The sequence below is a fragment of the Carcharodon carcharias genome, chromosome 7, assembly GCF_017639515.1.
Source record: "Carcharodon carcharias isolate sCarCar2 chromosome 7, sCarCar2.pri, whole genome shotgun sequence".
Taxonomy (NCBI): Eukaryota; Metazoa; Chordata; class Chondrichthyes; order Lamniformes; family Lamnidae; genus Carcharodon; species Carcharodon carcharias.
This window is the reverse complement of record NC_054473.1, coordinates 165,664,321-165,689,295: the sequence shown is the minus strand read 5'-3', so window position 1 is coordinate 165,689,295 and position 24,975 is coordinate 165,664,321. Positions and strand designations below refer to the sequence as shown.

The 24,975-nt window shown below is 40.6% G+C and overlaps 1 protein-coding gene across 1 annotated transcript in view; it reads left to right on the top strand.

Annotated features, from left to right (window-relative positions):
• si:dkey-238o13.4 (uncharacterized protein LOC560780 homolog) overlaps positions 1 to 23,965 on the top strand; it is a 43,768-nt gene extending 19,803 nt beyond the window's left edge. The window contains exons 2-6 of the mRNA XM_041190803.1: positions 9,745 to 9,852; positions 10,820 to 10,959; positions 14,037 to 14,133; positions 20,339 to 20,463; positions 21,835 to 23,965. Of these exons, the coding sequence (XP_041046737.1) occupies positions 9,745 to 9,852; positions 10,820 to 10,959; positions 14,037 to 14,133; positions 20,339 to 20,463; positions 21,835 to 22,011 (647 nt within the window). The 3' untranslated portion in view covers positions 22,012 to 23,965. The remainder of the gene's footprint in view (positions 1 to 9,744; positions 9,853 to 10,819; positions 10,960 to 14,036; positions 14,134 to 20,338; positions 20,464 to 21,834) is intronic.
• Positions 23,966 to 24,975: the final 1,010 nt, after the last annotated feature.

The following is a 24,975-nucleotide window of genomic DNA, read 5'->3' as shown; positions in this document are numbered from 1 at the left end:
TTCAATTCATTATTTAATGGCCTTAATAGGCCGTTTATGTATCAGTGGGCGCGCAGCTGACTCCGGCGCACGCCTGCCGAACGAAATATTGCAGGACTGCTCTATGACATCGGGACGCACGCCCAACATCATCATGCGCCATTTTATGCGTCAGTGTGTCGGGCCCGTCCCCGCATGCCGACTCAAAAATTTGGCCCGTAGGAAAAGCACCTACCACTTTGGCCAACTCGCAAAACGTGCATGGAGCTGACCCTTGGGGCCAAGCTGATAGTTTATAAGGCCTATGTTCTCAGCACCGTGTCGTATGGCTGTGAAACATGGACGCCTTACAGCTATCAGGAAAAGAAGCTCAACAATTTCCACCCTCACTGTTTCAGCACCTGATGGGTATATCTTGGCAGGACAAAATCACAAATGGGGCAATTCTCTCAAAGACAGAACTCCCAAGTTTGTTAACACTCATCAAACAGAGGGCTCAGGCATGTCCGCAGGGTGGAAGATGGTCGCATACCCAAGGACTTTCTGTATGGCGAGGTAGTTGGGGCCAGGCAACCAGCAGGACTCCCAAAGCTCCGCTTCAAGGATGCTTGCAAGCGTAACCTGAAGGCATTTTAGACCTCGATTATCTCACCTGAGAGTCACGAGCTGATGACAGAGGAAAATGGCGACACCTGTTGTGGGCTGGCGTGCATGACCACGATGGAACAGTGGTTACAGCAGCTTGGCAACAGTCGCCAATGTCGAAAAAACAACCCACAATGACACTTCATAGCTTCATGTGCAGTCTGGACAGAACTTGCCTCTCAAGATTGGCCTCTTCAGCCATCAGCAAAGGTGTGCCATGTGATGACACCCCACCTGAAATGGATTTGTTTGCTATGTGCCCGTCATCTTTCGTAGATAGAAAGATGCCAAGGATCAGTCCCGCATGATCTTAAAAGGACTCCTTTGTTAACAAGATCAGATGAGGTAATGCCACTGACTCATCATGCCTGATTCCTAAATTATTTCACTTGAACTCATTACCACCGTACAAGCATAGTAAAAAAAGTAACAGTGGATGGAAACTTCCCAGATTTGTATTAAATGTGTTGTTTTACCCACTGGCTGCGATGGTGGGTTTTCACGTCATGCCATACCAAACCCACCGCGTTAATTATGCATTCCCGGGATACACACCGTTTCGATGGTGGGCAGGTTCCTTGCCTCTTCATCATGCCAGGCACCATATTTAAAGTACATCCACGCTCAGTGCTTCCAGCCCAGGACTGCATCAAAGAGGACATGACCCCGAAAGGCAAGAAGACTGCAGCCCTCAAGTGCCTTTTGAACAATGCGGAAGCCCGCTGTGATGCTCTCTACCCCCGCTTTGGCTGTAGGAGGGGCAGCTACATTACCGCTCCGGCTTGGTTGGCGACGGCAGTGGTGATCAGTGCCACTGCTGCACAGGAGTGGTTGGCCATCCAATGGAGATAGAGGATGAATGATCTCATCCGTGCAGCCAGGGTATGGCAACCATTTCATCATTCTAAACTTACACACCCATGCCCATCACACTTTCACTGGCATCTCACTCACTGCCAGCTCTAGGGACTTCACTACCCATTCTCACACCCATACCCTCACATATCCATCTGGCCTCATCTCCTCTGGAGACTGCCTCCTCAGCCCTTGCCATCTTGGGGCCACTTGCACAGATCAACATGTAGCCCCACACACACCCTAGATAATCCTCCTTCCTCAGTATAGCTCTCATCCTGCAGCCTCTTCCCTTGCCTGAGGCCACTTCTTCCCCTTCCCCAAGCAAGCCCTAGCCCTGCAGCCTTTGAAAAACCACCCACATATGGCTGATCTGGTAGGTAGAAACCTGCTCGTGTGCTTCCCTAAAAGTGACGTGGTGCTGCCTGCGAAGCCTGGCGCTGATGACTGCGAGTGCTGACCGAAGCAAGGTAGGCAAACAAACCTTCAATCCAAATGAAGTGCAGTCTGCCAAGTACATGCTTATATATACTTATATATATATATATATGCCCACCTTATATATGCTGTTGTGAAACATGTCGGCGTGTTTTCCTGCTGACCTGGGTGGACGATCCAGCAGGGGTGGGATGATTTCGGTGGGCTGGTCTTATAATGATATGCTAATGTATTCCAGTGAAGTTCCCGCCGTCTGATGGCAGAGAAGGTGGCCTGTCATCAGCGGGCGGAGTGAATGATCGCAAACTGGTTTCACAACACCGTGAAACTGATTTTTGGCCTTCCAGCCATATTGTCCACTCACGCCACTAAACACACCCGACACTGGTGGGCATGGAAAATCCCGGCCAATATTATGGTACAATGTTTGAGCTGTTACCTTGATATGAGCCTGTGCCATGAAATGAATGATGTAGAAGGTTAGTATGTATATTTGAGATAGGATTGCAAATATAGGGAAGTCTTTATGATGTGCAGAAATGTTTGCACCTTCACTCTGTTAACGGTGAAGTGTTTCATTGTTTTCAGTGACTCCTTTCCCAGAAGTCTCACATACATTATTATACATTCAGACCAATGTTGCTTAGTAATTGGTCAGATTGACAACAGCCTCAAGCGGCTTAAGCTCTGGCTTTTATGCAGTCTTTCTGTTTAAGGCTGGGCTTAGGACTCTCCACTTCTGTGCTAACCAATGCTTGGGTGTAATTATCGACTATTTCACTGAAAACATCCAGTCTGTCTGAGGCTATTATCAACCGGGTCAATCAAGGAATGGAATGTTTCTCAAGAGACTTTGATTACAGGTCATTGTTGCGCAGTTTTGAACTTCCATTCTTCTAAAGAACATTGATTTGTTAGAAGGTTGGAAAAAGAATGGCAAAGTTGATTTCATGACATAAATTCTAAGGCTGTGGCTTAATAGGCATGAGCCCTCTATTTGCTTGAGATTCTCTCCATTATTTTAGCAGTGGCTTTAATGCATTTAAAATAACTTGATTACACCTTTGTTAAGGAACCAAATAAAGGAATTTAAGACAGACAAATTCATGGTTTATATGTATTAACCCACAGTGTTATTTCAGGCCACTGCCCTCCACCCCGGTAATTGTTTATCATGGGGGAGATGGTGTTATAGTGGTAAAGTCATTGGAGTAGTAAACCAGGCACCAAGGCTAATGTACTGAGAGCTTAGCTTCAAATCCCACCGCAGCAGCTGATGGAATTTAAATTCAATTAACAAAAAAAAACCTGCAATGTAAAGCTAGTCTTAGTAATGGTGACCATGAAACGAATGCTGATTGTCCCATCACTAATATCCTTTAGGGAAGGAAATCTGTCATCCTCACCTGCTCTGTGACTTTACATGTAACTCCAGGCCCACAGCAATGTGGTTGACTCTTAACTGCCCTCTGAAATGGCCTAGCAAGCCACTGAGTTCAAGGGCAATTAAGGATGGACAACAAATGCTGGCGATGCCTGCATCCCATGAAAGAATATTTTTTTAAAAATATGCCCAAGTACAATGAGAAAAAAGTCTGCTCCCTGTCTTTTGGATCAGATGCTAAACTAAAGGCCTATCTGCGCTTTCAGGCAGATAGAGGAGTTCCCCTGGCACTATTTGAAGATCAGTGAGTTCTTCTGGCAGCCTAATCGATATTTCTTCCTCAACCAACTCAACTCAAAAAAAGATGGATCACATGTCTTTCATCTCATCTATATACCATGGATATAGGGCACAAAAACAGGCCACTTGGCCCACCAGTCTATGCTGGCAATTATGCTCCACTTGAGTATTTTTCTATTTTTCCTCATCTAAACCTATCAACGTAACCCTCTATTCCCTTCTCTCTCATATACTTGTCTAGTTTTCCCTTAAATGCATCTATACTATTTGCTTCAATCGTTCCCTGTGGTTAAAAGTTCCACATTTCAGCACTCTTTGGGTAAAGAAGTCACTTTGAGAATTTAATAAGGAGTTCAGCTGATGACCTCCAGTTATGCTCTTCTCCACAGGAGGAAGCATTCTCTTCATCTGCACTCTATCAAAACCTTTCACAATTTTAAAGGCCTCTGTTAGGTCACCCCTCAGCCTTCTTTTGTCTCAAATGAAGACACCCAGCCTGTTTATCCTTTCCTGAAATGTATTCCCACTCATTTCTGGTATCATTCCTTGTCAATCTTCTAGGCACCCTGTCCAGTGCTTTTTTATCTTTTTTATAATAAGGTGACCAGAACTGTGTGGTTTATCCAAGGTCGATAGAGGTATAGCGTAACCTCCCTGCTTTTCACTTCTATCCCTTTAGAAATAGAGCCGAGTGCTTGGGTTGCTTTTTTAAAGTTCCCTTGCTAACTGTGGCATGTGGTTGGTGTAATTGTACTCTGAGATCCCTTTGTTCGATTGCCTCACACAGACTTGCAGCTTCCAAGGAATAAGTAACCTCCCTATTCCCCTTACTAAAATGTACGCCCTCACATTTATCTGTGTTGAACTTTGTCCATTCTGCAAGTTTATTAATGTCCTCCTGCAATTTGTTGCACTCATCCTCAGTGTTGACTGTACCATCCTCCCCCTACCACCCTCCCCCCACACCAATTTGGTGTCATCTGCAAATTTAGAAATTTGTAATTCTGAAGTCCAAATTGTTAAATGTGAATTGTGAACAGCAATGGTCCCATCAGTGATCCTTATGGAACACCATTTCCCACTTCAGCCATTCTGAATAACTACCCTTTACTCCCACTCTCTTCTTTATATCTTGCAGCCAGCTAGCAATTCAATCTGCTACTTGCCCCTTGACTCCACATTCTCTGACCTTATTTGTTTGACTATTATGTGGCATCATAACAAAGGCCATTTGAAAATCCAGATAAATTACATCTACTGCATTACCAATGTCTAGTCTCCCTGTTACCTCCTTAAAAAAGCGAGGTTTACCTGTTTGAAATCCATGCTGACTATTCATCATTATATTTTTCTTATCAGATGTTCTTCTATTCTCTTCCTTAGTAAGGATTCCATTATTTTTCCTACTGCCAATGTTAAGCTGACTTGCCAATAATTCCCTGAACGCGTTCTGTCACTCTTCTTAAATATAGGAATTATGTTAGCTATGCACTGGTCTGCTGGTATTACATCTTGTTTTAATGAGTTATTAGTTACTTGTAGTAATGTCTCTGCTATCTCTTCCCAAGATTCTTTTAAGATGTGAAGAGTCAATTCATTCAGACCAGGGGCAGAATTTTATGACAGCGGGATTTTACATTCCCGCTGTTGTCATTGGCATTTATAACGGCCCCGTCCCTGCCGAAACAGAGCTGTAAAATTCTGCCCCGGGGTTTTATCCTTTTTGAGTTTGTTTAGTTTATTCAATATATCCTTTATCTAAGTTTAAATGTACTTACCTTATTACTCATCTCATTATTCAATGTCATTCCCCCTGGTCTAACCCCATGGTAACTAACAAATGAAATGGTTATTTAATATTTCTGCCATCTCTCTGTTGTTACCTCTGGTATTATTCTGCCTCTACCTTAATGGCCCTATTCCTAACCCAGGCTTCCTTTTTTTTACTGAAGTGCCTATAAAATATTTTATTTTGTTTTATGTTCCTCGATCATTCAATTTCATAGTTCATTTTGCCTTCCTAATTGTTCATTTGACTTCTCTCCTAATCTCTTTGCATTGTCTTATCATGCACGCCTCTGTTGTCTGTGTTCTTCATGTATGCCTCTTTCCTAGCCATCAATTGTTTCTTTATGTCTTTAGCCATTCATGAGGTCTCAGCAGTGTTTGATTTGTTCTTTCATTTAGCGGAACATATATTTCCTGCACTCTGTTGAATACTGTTTTAAATGTTTCCGAGTGATGGTCTACATCATTGTTTGCCAGTATTATTGCCCATTTTATCTTCTCAAGGTCTATTTTCATTTGCTTTTTCTGGGGCTTTCAATTTGCAAATTGGCTGCTATTTGGCTGCATAACATCAGTGCTGTGATGTACTTTGAAGATCTCGAGGATTTGAAATATCTTGAGGATGTAATAAAGTGCTTTTTGAATACAAGTTTTTCTTTTGTGTCTCCTGAAGACTATAGAATCACAGAATCACACAGTGCAGAAGAGGCCCTTCGACCCATCGAGTCTGCACCAACACATAAGAAACACCTGACCTACCTACCTAATCCCATTTACCAGCACTTGGCCCATAGCCTTGAATGTTATGACGTGCCAAGTGCTCATCCAGGTACTTTTTAAAGTATGTGAGGCAATTCGCCTCCACCACCCTCCCAGACCGTCACCACCCTCTGGGTAAAAACATTTTTCCTCACATCCCCACTAAAGCTCCTGCCCTTCACCTTGAACTTGTGTCCCTTTGTGACTGACCCTTCAGTCACGAGGGGATGGATTAGCAATTTTTTATATGCCATGGCCAGCTGTGTGATGTAATAAAAAAAACCTTTGCATGTAATTCTCAGAACAGCTTGGTCATGATTTCTTATCCCAAGATTAATCAGGGTAAGCATTCATATTCACCACATGGGATACAATCTGATACAGCAGATCACTTGCCCTTTGTGGGACCCATTTTTTTTATATTCATTCATGGGATGTAGGCATCACTGGCTAGGCCAGCATTTATTGCCCTTGTTGGAGAGCATTTAAGAGTCAACCATGTTGTTGTGGGTCTGGAGTCACATATTGACCAGACCAGGTAAGGACATCAAATTTCCTTCCCTGAAGGACATTAGTGAACCAGATGGGTTTTTACATCAATGACTTCATGATTACCATCAGACTTTTAATTCCAGATTTTTTATTGGTGGGATTTGAACCTGGGCCCCCAGAGCATCACACTGGATCTTGAGAATACTAGTCCAGTTACAATACCACTATGCTACTGCCTCCCCTTTTAAGAATGAAAACTGAATGGGCTCTGTAACACCATGGCCCAGCTGGCCACCCAAGCTGTGAGATAGAAATTTATTCTGTTTATTTATATCCTGGGTTCTTAACAGTTCTGGCTATGTTTTATGTGAGTTGAAATTGTACTCTATGACAATAACAGGCAATCAGTATGTTCAGATAAAACTTATTTATCTGCTAAACTAAAATGCTGAAACAGTTTTGTTAAAATAGCTAAGCAACTTCCAGGATGTGACGAGTGGTGTGCCACAGGGATCAGTGCTGGGGCCTCAACTTCTTACAATTTATATAAATGACTTGGATGAAGGAACCAATAGATTGGTTGCTAAATTTGCTGACAACACAAAGATAGGTAGGAAAGTAAATTGTGAAGAGGACATAATGAAGCTACAAAGTGACATAGACAGGTTAAGTGAGTGGGCAAAGATCTGGCAAATGGAGTATAATGTGGGAAAATGTGAAGTCGTTCATTTTGGCAGGAAGAATAAAAAAGAAGCATATTACCTAAATGGTGACAGATTATAGAGCTCTGAGATTCGGAGGGATCTGGGTGTCCTAGTGCATGAATCACAAAAGTTTAGTATGCAGGTACAGCAATTAATTAGGAAGGCTAATAGAATGTTATCATTTATTGTGAGGGGAATTGAATACAAAAGTCGGGAGGCTATGCTTCAGTTGGACAGGGCATTGGTGAGACCACATCTAGAGTATTGTGTACAGTACGGGTCTCCTTACTTAAAAAAAGATGCAAATGCATTAGAAACAGTTCAGAGAAGGTTTACTAGACTAATACCAGGAATGGGCAGGTTGTCTTATGAGGAAAGGCTGGACAGGTTAGGCTTGTATCCACTGGAGTTTAGAAGAGTAGGAGACAACTTAATTGAAACCTTTAAGATCCTGATGGGTCTTGACAGGGTGGATGTGGAGAGGATGTTTTCTCTTTTGGGAGAACCTAGAACTAGGGGTCACTGTTTAAAAATAAGGGGTCGCTCATTTAAGACAGAGATGAGGACAAGCTGTTTCCCTCAGAGGCTTGTGAGTCTTTGGAACTCTTCCTCAAAAGGCAGTGGAAGCAGAGTCTTTGAATATTTTTAAGGCAGAGCTAGATAGATTCTTGATTAACAAGGGGGTGAAAGGTTATCGGGGGTAGGCAGGAATGTGGGGTTGAGGTTACATTCAGATCAGCCATGATCTTATTGAATGGCAGAGCAGGCTTGAGGGGCCGAGTGGCCTACTCCTGCTCCTAAGTTGTATGTTTGTATATGAATGCTTTAACTCATTTATTACCAATGTTACACAGATCAATTTCCCTGCTTTGGTTCAATGCTCATATATTTGTTTATTATCACACTATAACACTATAATTTTCTCAATCAATTTAGTCTGTCTACCTCCAGTGTGCATTTAATATTCTTTGTGCAGGAAAGAAAGATATTTATACACCTTTCACATGCTCTGCATGTCCCAAAGTGTTTTATTTATATAGATTACTTTCCAAGTGCAGTCGTGTTTATAATGTAGATAAATGCAACAGCAAATTTCTTCCTGGCAAGGTCCGATAAAACAGTAAATGAGGCTAATGACAGCTAATCAATTTTGGAATGAATGTTATCCAGGACAGCACCATACTTTTATGTTTTATAAAGGTTAATTATGTAAATTAATCATATTTCTCATTTCAATTTCTTTCATATGATCTTTAATCCTTATGAAGGTAAAAGAAGCCAGAAACAAGAACAGAATATTTTTGCACTGATAAACATCCTAATACCAGAAATGGTATTTCAGAAAGGCTGTAAAGTAAAACACCTTTTACTCTGGCCCAACAATTTCTGGGTCAAGACCCAGACCTCCTTATTGCTTGCTGTTTCAACACTCCAACCTGCTCTCATGTCCACATGTCTGTCCTTGGCCTGCTGCATTGTTCCAGTGAAGCTCAACGCAAACTGGAGGAACAGCACCTCATCTTCCGACTAGGCACTTTACAGCATATTGAGTTCAACAATTTTAGATCATGAACTCTCTCCTCCATCCCCACCCCCTTTCCAATCCCCCTTTTTTCCAATAATTTATATAGATTTTTCTTTTCCCACCTATTTCCAATATTTTTAAATATATTTCCATCCTTTGTTTTATCTCTACCTTTTAGCCTATTTCAATCCCTTCCCCCCACCCCACCCCCCACTAGGGCTTTCTGTACCTTGCTCATCCTGCTTTCTACCCTTAATGTCACCTATTATCACATTCCTTAGATAATATCACCACCTTCAACACCTCTTTGTCCTTTTGTCTATGACATCTTTTGGTTATCTCCACTTATCACTGGCTCTCTATCCAGCTCTACCTGTCCCAACCCCCCACCTTAAACCAGCTTATATTTCACCTCTTTTCTATTTTTCCTTAGTTCTGTTGAAGAGTCATACAGAATCGAAATGTTAACTGTGTTCTTCTCCACAGATGCTGCCAGACCTGCTGAGTTTTTCCAGGTATTTTTGCTTTTGTTTTTGTTTTCCAGCATCCGCAGTTTTTTGCTTTTATTTTAATTTCTGGGTTAACTCTGGTTCTATGACTAGAATTTCCCCGCCCACATTTTTTTATACCAGCCTTTCTCGTGCTCCATTTCGGTAAGAATGCCAGTTTAGTGTCAAATGTTCCGAATGGCAACAGTTAGGAATTTGTGTTGAGACAGACCCAAACTCCTTCAAGTATGGATAAGTTTTCCATCCTCACAGTCTGAGCTAGGTTCATTACCTGTCCCTCCCCCAGCTGAAAGATAAGTCTTTCTGCATTGAGAGGGCTATGTTTGTGTAGCTGTTGTTGAATCCTCCTTTTTTTGTGTCTTCTAGGCTTCCGGGTGGCAGTTATATCCCGAGATGCAGCCCGGCTGGAAAAACTGAAAAACTTTGTCCCAGCTGCTACCAGATCTAGGCTTTTTACATTGGTTGGAGATGTCGGTAAGGTATCTTCTTCAAACAGTAACTCAAAAAGGAACAGAAAGATGCTTTCCCTCAACACTTGGTGGGAAAAAGAGGGAAGAGAAAAAAGATCAGCATTGAAACTCAAAGAACTCTATGCAAGCCTTACAAAAATAATTCCAGTTCAGTTTGAATCTCAGTTGATATGTTGATGGAGTTAGATGAGAACAAGTGTGAAAGGAGGCTCATGTGGAGCATAAACACTGGCTGGACCTGTTGGGCTAAATGGCCTTTTTCTGTGCTGTGCAATATTGTGTAATCTCAGTGCAGAAAAATGCTGACCCACTCCCTCTACATTATTTTTCTTTATTCTTCTATGGGATGTGGGTGTCACTGGCAAGGCCAGCATTTGTTGCCTATCCCTAATTGCACTTGAACTGAGTGGCTTGTTAGGCCATTTCAGAGGGCAGTTAAGAGTCAACCACATTGCTGTCAGTCTGGAGTCACATGTAGGTCAGACCAGGTAAGGATGGCAGATTTCTTTCCCTAAAGTACATTAGTGAACAAGATGGATTTTCACAACAATCAATGAAAGCTTCATGCTGTTCTGTGTTACTGAGACTAGCTTTATATTCCAGATTTATTAATTGACCTTAAATTTCACTGCTGCTGTGGTTGGATTTGAACCTGTGCACCCAGAGTAATAGTCTGGGCCTCTGGATTACTAGGCCAGTGACATTATCACTACATCATCATCTCCCTACGTAGAGAGCATAACATTGCTATCGGTATAAACAAGCCAACACTGTCCTTTCATCCTTTTGGATTTTTAGTATAAGCATAGAGAGGTCTAGTTTAAATTGAAACATTAGTAAAGATACTGGAGGTGTAATAAGCCCTTTGTTATTTTTCAGTAAAATCTGCAGAAAAGACAAAGTTGAGGAATGTTAGTTCATGCTCCACTGTGCTTTGTTAGCACTTGTTTAACTGTCTGAAATGTCTCCAGGTTCTGAAGATGGTGCAGAAGCAGCTAAAAATGCACTACTTCAAGCTGTTGGAAAAGTGACAGATATTGTGTCATCCCTGGGATTCAGCTGGTGGCAGGGTGGTCCTCCTCACACTCAAACACTCGAGGAACTGACTAGGGTAAGTGTCAGGCTTAAAACCTCAAACCCAAGGCTTTTGAACAACATTACACTTAGCAGTTATGAACTATTTCTTAGCCTAGTGACAATGTCCCTACCTCTGGGCTAGGAGCTCCGAGGTTCAATTCCCATTTTAGGACTTGATGGTCACAGAAGATATGTTTGTAAAATGGCCAAACAGGTTGATTACCAATGTCTACATCCTTCCAATATGCCTGAAGGCAGATGGTAAGAGTGGGAGAGTTTCCTGGTTGGCCATAGTGCAGAAGACAATGGCAAACCACTGCAGTACTTTATCAAGCATAATCACGGACCAATCCAATGGAAGTCTGTGGTCGCCAATGCTCTCTTAGGGCATGGTATGTGAAGGAGGATTTATTAATCTTGTAAATCTTTCTGCCAAGAAACCCAACCAGCACCATGAAAAACATAGAAAGACAAATGTTACAGATATTTTTTACAGTATTGTGCAGAACAGTTAAAATAGTCTCTTCTATCTTCATGAACCCGTACAATTCTGGCAACACCTTGTTGTCAGCAGTACCCTTATTTATTAATGAGACTTTTGAACTCACATGTTGAGTAGATGCCAGTTACAAAACATGCATTCTTCTGACTGTTGTTATGTAAGATATCAGTGCTGCTTGGTTGCACTTGGTTGTTAATCCACATTTCTGTTAACTGGAATATCAATTTTTCCTATAAATTGGATGGAATTTGTACCAGCACTGCTAAAAAGAGTAGCTTCAATACACCAAACATTCTAACTTTCTCTTCAGTGGCCTGGAATTTGTGGTTGCAATGACGGGAAAACTGTTGATGTTTAGTGTCATTATGGTATAAAACTGACAGCAACTTCTGGCTACACAAGTTCAGTAAAATTTGGAAATCCAGGAGTCGCTCTCAGTGATTTCCTGCTCTTCCACAGTGTACGCTGTTACAGTCTTCACAAATTCAAATAACAAAGATTCAGTGAATTGATATGAATTTCTACATTTTGTGCATTGTTCTCACTGTGTAAGCCATTGAAAATTTAAACCTTGTTGAATGAGCTGTAACTGAGTTTTTCATAGAACGTAAGTCATAATTATTGATGCCTAACCTCTCTGGCCCTGAAAAAATAATTTTATAAGTGTGGAGTCTCATTTCTTCAGAAGAACATTTAAATATTCTACAATTTTTTAAATGATAAAAAATTATGTTTGCCCCCAATCTTCATTTTGCTTTCAGTGAAATAATTAAGAGGTAAAGGATAATTCATGCTTTTTATTTCCTGCTTTGCTGTCTGTGAAAATTCTACAATCTGTTTGGCTGATTAACTTGCCTGCTGCCTGCACTGTTGCTCAATGTCACAGATTGTGGCAAATTCAAAGTCATGTCAGAACAGAAGAAATTGATGCTCAGAGCCCACAAAATGTTTGGGCACTTTTTTTTCAAGGTCAGTGATGAGCGCCTTCCCTTTGGTGTTGACCACAATATTTGGGCCTACATATTTTATGTGCCTCTCCCTGGAACATGTGTGTTAGCTATGGTCTGCGTTTAAGAACCTAGCTTCAACAGGAATGTTTACATGAAAATCTATTTCATATAGGAATCTTCTATGACTCTCAGAGCTAGTTCATCTTTCAATTAAATGCTAATTTAAGTAACATAAAATACTGAGAGCAAGTATACACTTAACTGAGTGTCAATGCACCACCAAACTAAGTTGGAGTCAAAGCTGGAATTTGACAAAACCTAGCAATTATCTTTTCAAAACTGATGTTTGCCTGAACTAAATGTTGTACAATCAAAGACCATGATTTGGACACATTCGTTTTAAACGTTGAACGATTCCTCTGCCCACAACCCCTGCCCCACTTCAGTTTTGTACATACTTCTTATTGTCTAACAATGGGTTCTATTGAATCTTTGGGCGTGATTTTAACTCCTGGATGGGAACTTGGTGAAGTAAACTGTCTGCCTTCCAAGAGAACCTGTCAGATCTCCTTCTTTGGATCTTTTTAAGGCACAATATAAAAATCTGTAAATCTACAACTCCAAAATTTAATCCAGGATCGGACAATATTAACTGACTTTTTTACCAACTTTTTGACCAAAATGGCTGGGAAGTTGATGGGAAGTGGCTGTCCAGCCATTAAAACTGGGCATCAAGTAGCTGCTACTGGGGCACAGGGTTACAGCCCCAGTGCAAGGCAATTGCTTTGTGAGGAGAAACCTAGTGGAGGGAGGAAGCTGGGGCAAGGGAAGGTCAAGGTTTAGTTACGGGAAACAGTGGAGCACTCTTACTCCTTTTGGCCCACAAGAAAAGTTTTTAGAATGAAAACATTTATCTTGCAGGTTTTCTCTGGCCCGGGCTGCTATTCTTTGCATGTTTGGCCTGGCGGGGATACCACCACCACTTCCCCACTCAGACTTTGAGGGGAGAATTGAAGGGTTAAGTTCTGGGCTGATAAAGCAGATCAGGCTATGTTAACATAATTAGAGCATGATCTGTATATTTGCAGAGAACCCCACTGGCTGAGGGGGCGTGTCCATGCTCCTTGGAATTTAGAATTGCAGTCCCTAATCCATTTTAACTGCCCTCAACACCCTTCACCCCCCAGGTCCCTTGCTCAGTTTCCAAATGATGTGAAGGTTAAAATATTTCCCCATGAATTCATTTCATAATTTGAAATAGTAATGCAATAATCATTAAATAATCCCCTCACAACCAAGGCAGATGCTTTTGTTAGATCTCCCATCAGAGTGTGATGTTCCCAAAGGGTGTGCTAATATGTAGTGACTTGCAAGGTGACAAAGCTTAGAGAAATCAAACCATCAGATCCTAATAGGGCCACTGCTTCATGAGGGTTTGTAAATGCTTCCCCATGGATGATTTGAGTGTGAGAGTTAAAGACGGGAACCTCCAGTGACTCCAATGTAACTTTCATGATAGACAGCTGCATTGTCAAACACAAGAAGGAATAGATCTTGCACGTGATAACGGAAAAGCTTCAGAACAATGAAAACTGTGCAGCAACCTGTAGAGCTAATGATTTACCATGTTGCTAAATATATGTATATTATATACTGCAGGTTCTGAACACTCTGGTGCTAAGCACATTCACATCCTGGAAGGCGTTCTTCCCTTTGGTTAAAAATGACCACAATGGATCATATACATTTATAACTGGTGAGTAGATTACTCTTGTCTCCGCAGCATGGCAACTTTTAAAGTAATCAATATTATTTTGAATTCTTCGGAATTTCTACTTAAAATCTTAAGTTTTCATTTTATGTGCTGAACTTCTAAATTTACATCCCACTTACAAAATAGGATAGTTTCTAAATGGTAGAACAATCATGTCCTCCATAGTTTCCTCTGGACTGCAGAGCCACTGTTCCTTTGTGTTTAAAATGTGTGTTTGCATAAATAGTTGGTTATCGTTTTTAGAGAATTAAAGAATGTTGTGCCCATCAAGGTGAGAGGGGATAATGCTGATAAATGGAACACTTTACATTTTGGGCACCTAATCAGCATCAAGCAGCATGATATGATAATCTGGTGGATTCAAATTGGAGTTGTAAGTTACTTTACATATTTCTATGTTGTACCTTAAAAAGGTCCAAAGAAGGAGGTCTGATACATAGATTTTTTGGGGGAAATTTAGACTTTATGAGCTAGTTTATGTGCCTCTTAATTAAGGGGTGAAAATGCAAAATTAAGCACCTGTTTTTATGCCTATACTTTCACTTTCACCCCATTCAGGACCAGTGGCAGGGTATTAGTAGCATGCCTAAGGAAAGGGTATAAGCCAATTAGCACTGTGGTTAGTTTGATGCTTTGAGCACCAAGTCCTCTAAGCTTCCCAGTTCAAGAACAAAAGTAAGAAATCGGTCATTAGAAAGCAACCCAATTAACCAATTTATAAGTTAACTATCTTACAACCATACAGGACTGTTCTCCTGAGTGACAGTGTGGCAATTTGACTTACCAAAATAACAACTCCTGGAATAAAAACAGGAAATGTAAATATTCAGCAGGTCTGGCAGCAGCTGTGGAGAGACAAGTCTATGACCTTTCATCAGAAAAGTCACAGATCTGAGATGTCTCTCTCTCTCTCTCTCAGATGCTGCCAGATCTACATTTCTGTTTTATTTCAGATTTCTAGCAACTGTCGTACTTTGCTTTTTGTTGTAGCAGCCTCTGAACATATTCCTCACAGGTTGGAGCTAGCTGTTTCTGTAACACGGCAAACATAGTACGTCAATTTTCTTCTTTGCCTTAAAGAATGGGGAAAGTTACATTTTGCACTGGGTTGCAATTTTCATCCCAAGTTATACCAGTTGTTGTGACAGAGTTGGGAAGAGTAGGAGAGCAGATCTATTGGGCTGAATTTCCCTGGCCCCATAAAGACAGGCTCGAGGGTGGAAGTGGCCAGGAAAAGGAGTGTGGGGGAGGGGCATGTTGGCAACACATTCTCGCCTCTGTAGGACTTTCCAGGGGCATGCTGGGAACTGGACTGGCTGCCCCCTCCACAATAGTGGGCAGCCAGTTGGTGCAATTAATCTCGCACTTAGGGGCCAGTTTGTGGCAGCGCTGGTATTTTACCAATGTCAGAGTGGACCCCGCCGTGTCTGTGGAGGCCACCAGCTCATTTGAATTTGCCTCCTGGCGGCAGAGCAGAGGGCTCCATGCCCAAAGTTGGGGCTGTGAGAAATGAAAGGCCAGAGCCCCGCCTGTCATTCGTCTTTCCCTCCACCCCAATGCCCCTATCAGCTTTGAGCCTCTTGAATGTATCACTCTTATGCAGGTAGATGAGGGCATCCCCATCTTGAGGTTACCTTTGCTGTGCCCCACCGGGGCTGCCAGCCTGACAACACTGTGGGTCCTCTAATTGGTCCCGCAGTATTGGGACGACTGGTAGCACGGAGGTGGGCAGTTAGGAAGCTGCCCCTGGGCAGGTTGCGATGGTGGGCATGTTGCCAACATGGGTGGGCTCAGGACTCCATATGGGCCCAACCCTGGGGTCCCAGTGACCACTGGATAAATCTAGCCCATTGATTCATTGAATGACTACTCTTAAATAAATATTCTCCAACTTAACCGGCATTCAAATGGAACTAAATTTTCTAATGTAGTGCAGGTGACCTCAATAAAGATATCCTGCTATAGAAATTTCTTAACTTCTACAAACCAACAAGATATGTTCCCATAATTAATGTGAGACATATCGTTGACTCCGTTTTGAGTGTGGCACATCATCTAGTTGGCTGGCCAAACCTTCATTTTTTATAATTATACTACCTGCTGAATTTTGTAAAGCATTGAACAGCAGAACCATATAGTGACTGCATCAAAGTGAAATCATCTAGTAGTACCATGACTTCAAGCTTAGGCCAGGGAGCACTGAGTTACAAGGGGTTGACAGTGCACAGTGCAATATAACGTAACATAATACTGACTTTTTTCCCAATCTTTAAGAAGACTTTTCACACACAAGTACTTGAATATCTGCTTTGCGTAAATAACTGTTGCTAAAATCGGAATATGTTGTTAGCTGCACAATAACTGGCAAGTGTTTACATTTGCCCTTCTCATTTTATTCATGCAGACACCAATCACATTTTCAACAGCCATAGTTAGGTTTAATCTGGGGTCGCTAAATTTCATTGAATTAGAAATCTAATTGCCATTAATTACAATAGAATTAATCTGTGGAGATTAAGCCAGGGCTGTTGAGATGGCAGTGTACAGAGCTTTTCCAGCACATTGTGCCACATGGTGATGGGCTGTATTGTGCTTGTAGTTCCATGCATGGCTTCTGAAATTCCATAGGAATTCTCATGGTCTCCCAACTTATCTCTGAAGGGAGACTGGCGGAAATCCCAGGGAATGGTGTTAATGAATTTGCACCGTTTCCTAGGATGTTCAATCAGTTCTCACCACCCCACAGCAGGGTTACAGCAGAAGATCATGAGAACCCCAGTGAAATTTCAAAGCTGTGGGGTATTGTTGATCTCAGCCTCCCATTTTAGCGGCTAGATGAAGTATTTGCACACAAAGAGGATTATAAACTGGATAGTCAGTCCAGGCGACCCTAGAAAAGAGAGGACCTGATGAAGTCTTTAATACTAAGAAGGGATTTGAAAAAGTAGATTTGGGTTTCTCCACTTGTTTACACACGAAGTCGAGGAAGAAAAGGGGCTTAAATATAAGACAGTGACTGAAATAAAGTAGAGAATTTAGGAGAAAATGCAAAGAGTGGTGAGATTGAGAATGTGGAACTCGCTGCCACGTGGAATGGTAGAAACAAATAGGTTTGATTCAGTTAAGATGAGAATTAATATATGAGGGAGAAGAGAATAGGAGGATATAGGGGCAGGATGGGAAGAAGAAATTACACATGGGGGAGGATCTTCTGGTCGGCAAGCGGGGGCGGGGCCTACTCCCTGATGCGTAAAATGACACGGGATGATGTTGGGCGGAACTCCCGACGTCACCCCGTGTCATTTCCATTTTCAGGTTGGCAGAGGCGCAGTTGAGTCAGCTGTGCGCCTGCAGCCTGTCAACGGCCTATTGAGGCCATTAGTAAACCAATTTAGGTAATTGACAGGGCTGCTGGTCCAACCTTAGGGTTGGCGGGCAGGCAGGGAGCCCTGGTGGGCTTAAGAAAAAGCATGAAACCTCAACCATGGGCGGAATGAGGTTTCATGAGGGCTTTTAAATATTTAATAAAGGTTTCAGCAAAAGTGATGGATATGTCCCAACTCATGTGACAGTGTCACATGAGAGGACATGTCAGGGAAATGTTGTTATCATTTGCTTACCATTTTTAAATTTGGAGCTGATCTCCCTGAGGCAGCACTTAGCCTCAGGGAGGTCTGTGCGCTCTTTCATGCACATGTGTGAAAGAGCACGCTCCCGGCTGAGGGAACCCACCCCCCAAGCCCGCATAGAGAGTGCTTGGCGCTTCCTGGCGGACATCACGCTGCAGGGGGGCTGAATTGGTCTTCCCACATAAAATGGCAGTGTCCGATCAGAGGTGTGCCTGCCCATGCCCGCTCCTGCATTTCCCCCTCAATGGGGGGAAAATGTTCCCCATGGAGCATAAACAATAGCATGGACCATTTAGGCTGAATGGTTTGTTTCTGTGCTGTAAATTCTATGAATAATTGTATTACAGTATGTCCAAAAAGGAGATGTGCTTGCAAACAAGGCAACTTTTGTATAAAGTGACTGACCTATAAGGGAAAGCACATATAAGATGATGCCACCTCACCAAAGATTCCACTGAAAAGAAATTTCCCCAACGATCCAAGACTCTCAGAGGATAAAGTTCGCTAGGTTCCTAACGTTCAAAATTTTCACCTTCATGTTGGCTATCCACAAAGTGTTTCTCATTCTAGTCTCAGTAAGTGCCTCCATTAACTTGTTGACCCATTCTTCTGGCGCTGTGCTATTTAAATGATAACCCTCTTATCAGTCCTGATTTTAAATCTCCTTTCTCAGTATTTATACTGCTAGGCCATCTTCAATTTTAAATCAGCAGTGGGAGTTTGAACTTATTTTGGGAGTTGGAGGGAAGGATGAGGAGTGGAATGGAGAAATAAAGGACAGCAATTGGTGATAGGAAACCATTGGTGCCACTATGGAGTCCACTATCTTTGGTGAAATTCATTTGCTAGCACCAGTCTTTAATAAAAACCTGACAGTGAATGTCATCCATGCAAAGAATGAATGTCAACCATCCCTACTCCTAGCCCCCAAAGAATAACTTCAATTTCCAGTCTTTTGTATGTGCATATATACAGTGATCTGATACTTTTTTCATATTTTTGATTTTTTTGGACGTATGCGTAATGAGCTATTTTTCATTCCATTTATTTTGGTAACCAATCTTTTCATTACCTTTTTCCCCAATTTTCAGTTCATGCAAAGTATAGCTTTTTTTTTGCATTTCCTACATTGCGTGATGTCCGTGACATTAATATCCCTGGATTGTGGCCACAGATGTAATCTTGGTTGGCAGTCACTCATATCTCAGGAAATCATCTAAAACATTTATGATAAAGGAAAAGATTATTCAGACATAAATGACCAAGATCTGACTTTTTTGCCTACACTTTAAATATCCTTTTTTCCTAAAACCTAAATTCCAGTTATAGAATTGAGGAAAGGCAACATTTTAAATGATTTTTTAAAATTTAATACATGATTCATTACTGACCTCAGTCTATGCTCTGGTTATGACAAAAATCAGAAAGATATTTTGTCAAGATTTACAGTGCAATCTATGCCTTGTATAATTTGTGGTTTGTTTAACTTCTGCTGCTTGAGGCTGCATGTGAGAGGTTTGCTAAGCTTATGTTTAAAATTGAAATTATGATCTTAGCCCAGAGTTTAAGATCTCTATAGAATGCTTTGATTTTCACTCTTCCACTTGATATCATCCATCTTTGGAAACAGCAAAACTTCACACTAGAAACATGAGCTTGGAAAACAAACTACATTTAAGGAAAAATAAAAATACCTGGAAAAACTCAGCAGGTCTGGCAGCATCTGCAGAGGGGAACACAGTTAACGTTTCGAGTCCACATGAATCATGCGGACTCGAAATGTTAACTGTGTTCCCCTCCGCAGATGCTGCCAGACCTGCTGAGTTTTTCCAGGTATTTTTATTTTTGTTTTAGATTTCCAGCATCTGCAGTTTTTTTGCTTTTATATTTAAGGAAATCTCAGTTTGTTTTCTATCTCATTCTATTCCTGAGATATTTCCCAAAAGAGTCTTATATGAACCTAAGAGGATTGAGCAAAATTTCTTTGAAATTTTGCAGATCTTTTTGGAATATATCAGCCATGATTTTCATTAATAGGTTTTCAGCTGATTGTTCAGACTAGATGCACCGTGTGCTGTGCAAGTAAACTCTATGGTTTCCCAAGGCTTCAGGTTTGATCCCTTGCCTATACTGAATTAGCTTAATGTTGCGCAATAGTTACACCATCTGCTGCTGGGCTAGAGAATAGAGAAATCTGCTGTAGTTCATGTTCCATCCTTGTCACCGCCTAGTGACCTCTGCTGAGCGTGCCCATGCATCCATGTTGGTTGAAGATAGCATTGGACTTAGCTAAGGTAGAGGAAGTGTAATAGTGTTGCACCTAAAATAATAGCATCATATTTTGGCTGTCATTAGGTCTTGATCTTACCATTGAATGGCACTTAATCTGTCCACCCATGAGTGGAACGCATTTCTATATCCGATAGCTAGATTAATGGGTGATATACCTCAAGGTTCCAGTTTTGTAGATGAAAAGCCCTAATGAACCCACGCCAAAAATTCAAGATGTAATGTCAAATGGTTCATTTTACTCCTAATACTTTTCCTCTCCTTTGTAGGTGGTGCAGGGGAGCGTCTGCTGATGCCTGGGACTGGTTTCTTGACTCTGGGAGCTGCAGGAGCCCTGGCATTCTGTCAGGTTGTCAGAGAGGAGTACCCTGATGTCCCATGCAAACTGAATGAGGTAAAGATTTTAATAAGAACTTGCCATATGCTAAGTGAGGGAAATGGAGGAAATTACTTTCTAAGTGTTACATTCCAACGAGATAAAGTGAAAGCTACATTGGATTGTAACTGCTTTCTGTACAGGTTTAAAATTCAGTATTTTGAAAAAGTTTCTTTAGATTTTCTTTAACGTGGCAATTCCTTAGATTGTGAGTGAGATAGGCATCTGTGTTTCTTACATTTTGTAGCTTCGAATTTGAGCTTTGTCTCTTCTCTTGTGTCCGAAATAACAGTAAAATAGTTTTCACACTTTTCAATTACCTCTGATTGATTTTTAAGCTTTTCATTGTTAATGTTAGGATTCTAACACCTGGAGTTGTGTTTTCACACGAAATGGCTTTCACTGGAAGAGGTGAAACTGAGTCTGCATAGAGCACTCCATCTAACTAGTTGGGTTAAAACTAGAAAACCTTTTCCCAACCTCCATGTGAATATTTAAATGTCAGGGTTGTGGATCTGCTTTTAAAGAAAGACATTTTGTCCTAGTAAATATTTAGAAATTTTATGTCTGGATTTTGAGCTGGTAATAACTATCAGTGTTCACCATTAGTACTTCTTCAAAACTGACAGTTTCTCCTGGATTCAATACACCTGCAATTAAATAGAAAAATCCAGAAATTTACATCAGTGAACCTGCGCTTTTCCATAGCATGCGCTGTTGAAATCCTCACAGATTGCAATCAAGTAGAAATCACTGAACTGACAAGTACTTGCCTTTTTGCACTATTGACTTCTCCCAAAAAAATCCTTGAAAAGGTCACGTCTTGTTGAATGAGGTGTAACTGGGTTTTTAATGAAACAATAAGTTCAGAATTACTAATGAATAACCTCACTGTACCTGAAAAACTAACTATATTTGTAGGATGTCAAATTTCTCCATTAAGATAAAAAAATCATATTTTAATCTTTTTTAAAGTTTTCGTATAATATTTCCGCTTCTACCTTAATCCCATTATATGTTCCAATCATTTATTCTGCTCTCCATAAGATTTTAATTGAAAGTGAAAAGAATCAGTGCATTTTACTCCCAGGTTTACTGTCTGTGAGAATACTTCAGTGTGATTGAATGCTTGCCCTGATTGAAGATATCACCATTACGGGATGCCTGGACTTGACGCCAGATTCAAACTGGTGTCAGGAAAGGGGAAATCCATGTCCCAGAGATTGCTATATCACCGTGGGCAGCTTTCTTTCAGGTCAGCTGTGAATGTTGTTGCTTTGTTGCTGATCACAAAATAGGGACTGTGATGTTATATTTTAGAAGTACAGAAACTCTGGTAATATGTGATCTCAGTGTGTTAATGTCTTTGTTTACTGTTCTATCTAACAGGTGAAACTTAACATGGGTGTTGCAACCCCAGACCGGATTGCTCCTGGTTTTGTGAATCATTTGGATGTGGGTGAAGCAATAGCCACTGTTTTGGAGAAGAATTCTGTTTCACATCATGTGTTCTGTGTGAATACCCCAGCTGACCTCAAAACCCTGATTGTGGAAGGGAAAGTCTGAAAGTGAAGATGCTCCAAGTTGGCATGTCAAACCACCAATCCATTTGCATGTATGGTTTATTTTAAAGTCCTATAACACTACAGTAGTGTGCACTTTACTATAGAACCAGTGATGTGTCTATCAGTGTGTGTGCCTGATCTTAGCACCGAGAGCTAAAGCAAGTTAAGGTTCATGTTTATATAGATGATTTGTTTCTTGTCACTATAAGACATTGAGAAAGCCAATAAAAGCTTAACTTAGAGCACAAAACCATCTGTTGTGTTTGACTAAATAGCTTGTTGGACTATAGCTCCACATTTGCCATCTGAGTATTCAGGTCCCAAACTGGTATAGGGTAGAAGGCTAAAGTCACATTTCACAATTTGTTTAGCTTTTCACTGTTATTGTTACTACCAATGCCTACCAAAGTTTCAGCAATTTTATTTACACATCAAATAAGTTCACTGAAGGAGGTAAAGCTGAGTCTGAATTCTGCAATGGCTGAACAACCTCTTTTGTTTTGTGTTCAAATATAGCAGGCAGTCAAGATTAACATGTATTTTTGGCCTCAAGAATCGGTAGTCGAATGAATGAATGATGAAGATTATTTTTCCCTCTTGTAAATGAGCAGATGGAGTATTCACAATTTGGATCTATGTTTCAAATCCTGCCTTTCCAAAGTGGTCCAGGCTTGAATCGTTCTGAGCCACACTTGAATGAATTAACTTTCACTGGAGTATAGGAATACAGTGTTCCTAGTGTTGCATCGTATGCACTTGCTGTCGGCAAACACCCAATCCACAGTTAAACTGTGTTTCATTTGTCCAGCACTTTTAATGCTAACCAGAAAGAGATTTGGACAAGTCAGTTTTGTTCAATGTGTAAATGATAGCTGCCAATTACCAAAGTAGCAGTTTGCGACAATGTGCCAATTGGCTCATGTGATAAGTTGAAAAGAGATATTGTGATGCCATTGATTCAGATGTGCATCCTCTAACCTTGGATCTTATTCAGTACTTAAATGTTTGTTGCACTTACCAGAAAACATTGCCTAAAGATAGAGGTCTATGGGCAGCTTCCATAACTAATATTGCCCTTGAATATTAATTAATAGTCTGGCCAGAATGCTTGGGGATCATCTGAACTGCTTTTGAATTAATTGCCTTTTTCATGATACTCAGGAAAATAAAAAAAAATTATGAACCATTGAATGATCTAAACAAAAATGGTTTCATTTCTGCTATTAAAAGATTAAAAAATGGGACTTGGCAAAAAAAGTTTGACCAATCATGTAGATGTTGCATAAATGGAGTTTAAAATATGGTTCAAATAGCTTCTTTTAGCCAAACTAAGTTTACAACAAACTAAAGGAATCTTTGTGGATGGTCCAATATTTAGCATTGTTTTGTAAGCCTTAGTACCTGAAAATTTTAAGCAAAATCAAGGAATCTAATATTGATGTCAGTACATATAAATGTCGGCCGATTCTAAGGCTATATCTTATCTGAAAATGTTAGATCTGATCAACACTCTTTCAAATGCAGTTTCAACCCAAAACATAAAAATAATAATGAACATGCTTGTCAACAAATCAGTTAATAGTTACTTTGGGTCAGGAGTAAGAAAGAGAAATCTAATTTCATTGTCGCAAAGATGTAGTTTGGATTAATTTAACAAGGTTCATCCTTGAAAGGCACATCTTCCTTTTCAGCATGTCGTAGTCTCAGTAGCAAAGTAAGTTGCTCGCTACTTTAGTTAACCTATAGGACTTTGGCCATTTGCCATTCTTAATGTGAGTTGTGTTTAACCAACATTACATATTCATTGCAGCAGATGAATAATTAGTCTAACTGTTGTCTGGTAACTTTTTAAAATAATGTTTCTCTGTAAAATGTAGCTAATGTTCATCATTATTTGATGTAAATTGCTATTTGTCAATTCTGTTGCATGTTTTAATAAATATAATTTATAAAGATAAATGTGTTTGTTTTAAAAGTTAGTAAGATTAGATTGATGCTTATTATTAGATTACAATAAATAATGAGTCCTCTCCCAGAGTAAATGTGATAACTTTGATACATATCTAATTTCCCATTACCATGAAATTCGTCTTTTTTGCTAATGCCTTACACGTTACACCAAATAACTGTGATTCATCCTCAGATCAAAAATATATCACAGTCAGCAGTCTGTTTTGATGATTACATATTTCATCACCGGTATCTTGCTTACAAAAACTGCATTGGAATCCTAACCTAAATCAAGCTGGTGTCTCCCAAGGCCTCATATTTAAAATTTGCATCCTTCTGTTTAGCTTCTTCATGCTGTTGATCAGCTGTATCTCTGTTCTCCACCCCTACAACTCTTTTCCCCTTCCCATACTCTCTGTTCCTCTGCTTCTGGCCTCTTGTGCAATCCACACTACTTTTACCCTATCATTGGTGGCTACGTTTTTAGCTATCTAGGTCCCTTTCTTTGGAATTTCATTCTTACTACCCTCGGCCATACCTCACAAACACACACAAACACCTCTTCTTCTTTATGACCTTCCTTAAATCCCACTGCTTTGCTCTGGCTTTTGTCACTCCACATTTATATTCTGCTTTTGTTCAACTTTTATTCACTGCCGTCTTTGGTTCTGAGAAGTTACTGTCACTATTTTACAATAGTGAGAACATACGTACAATACACAATGACTTCCTGTTATTATGTCCATAAAATTATATTATTGTCTAGCACCATAACACATCATGTAGTAACCCATGAGTGCTGGCATAATATAGTGAAATATTCCATATGTTTTGTGCACAACTTCATTGCAAAATTTGGTTTCATAATGCCTATGTCTTCAGTGCTACATGTGCCATTTTGGAGTCCATGAAACACTTGCACACTTTCGGGTCCATGGGCGTGCTGGATGTCATTTCGGCTGGATCATTAGCGTGGGCACTGGGACTGTGCCCCGAACTACATAGAGTAGATAGA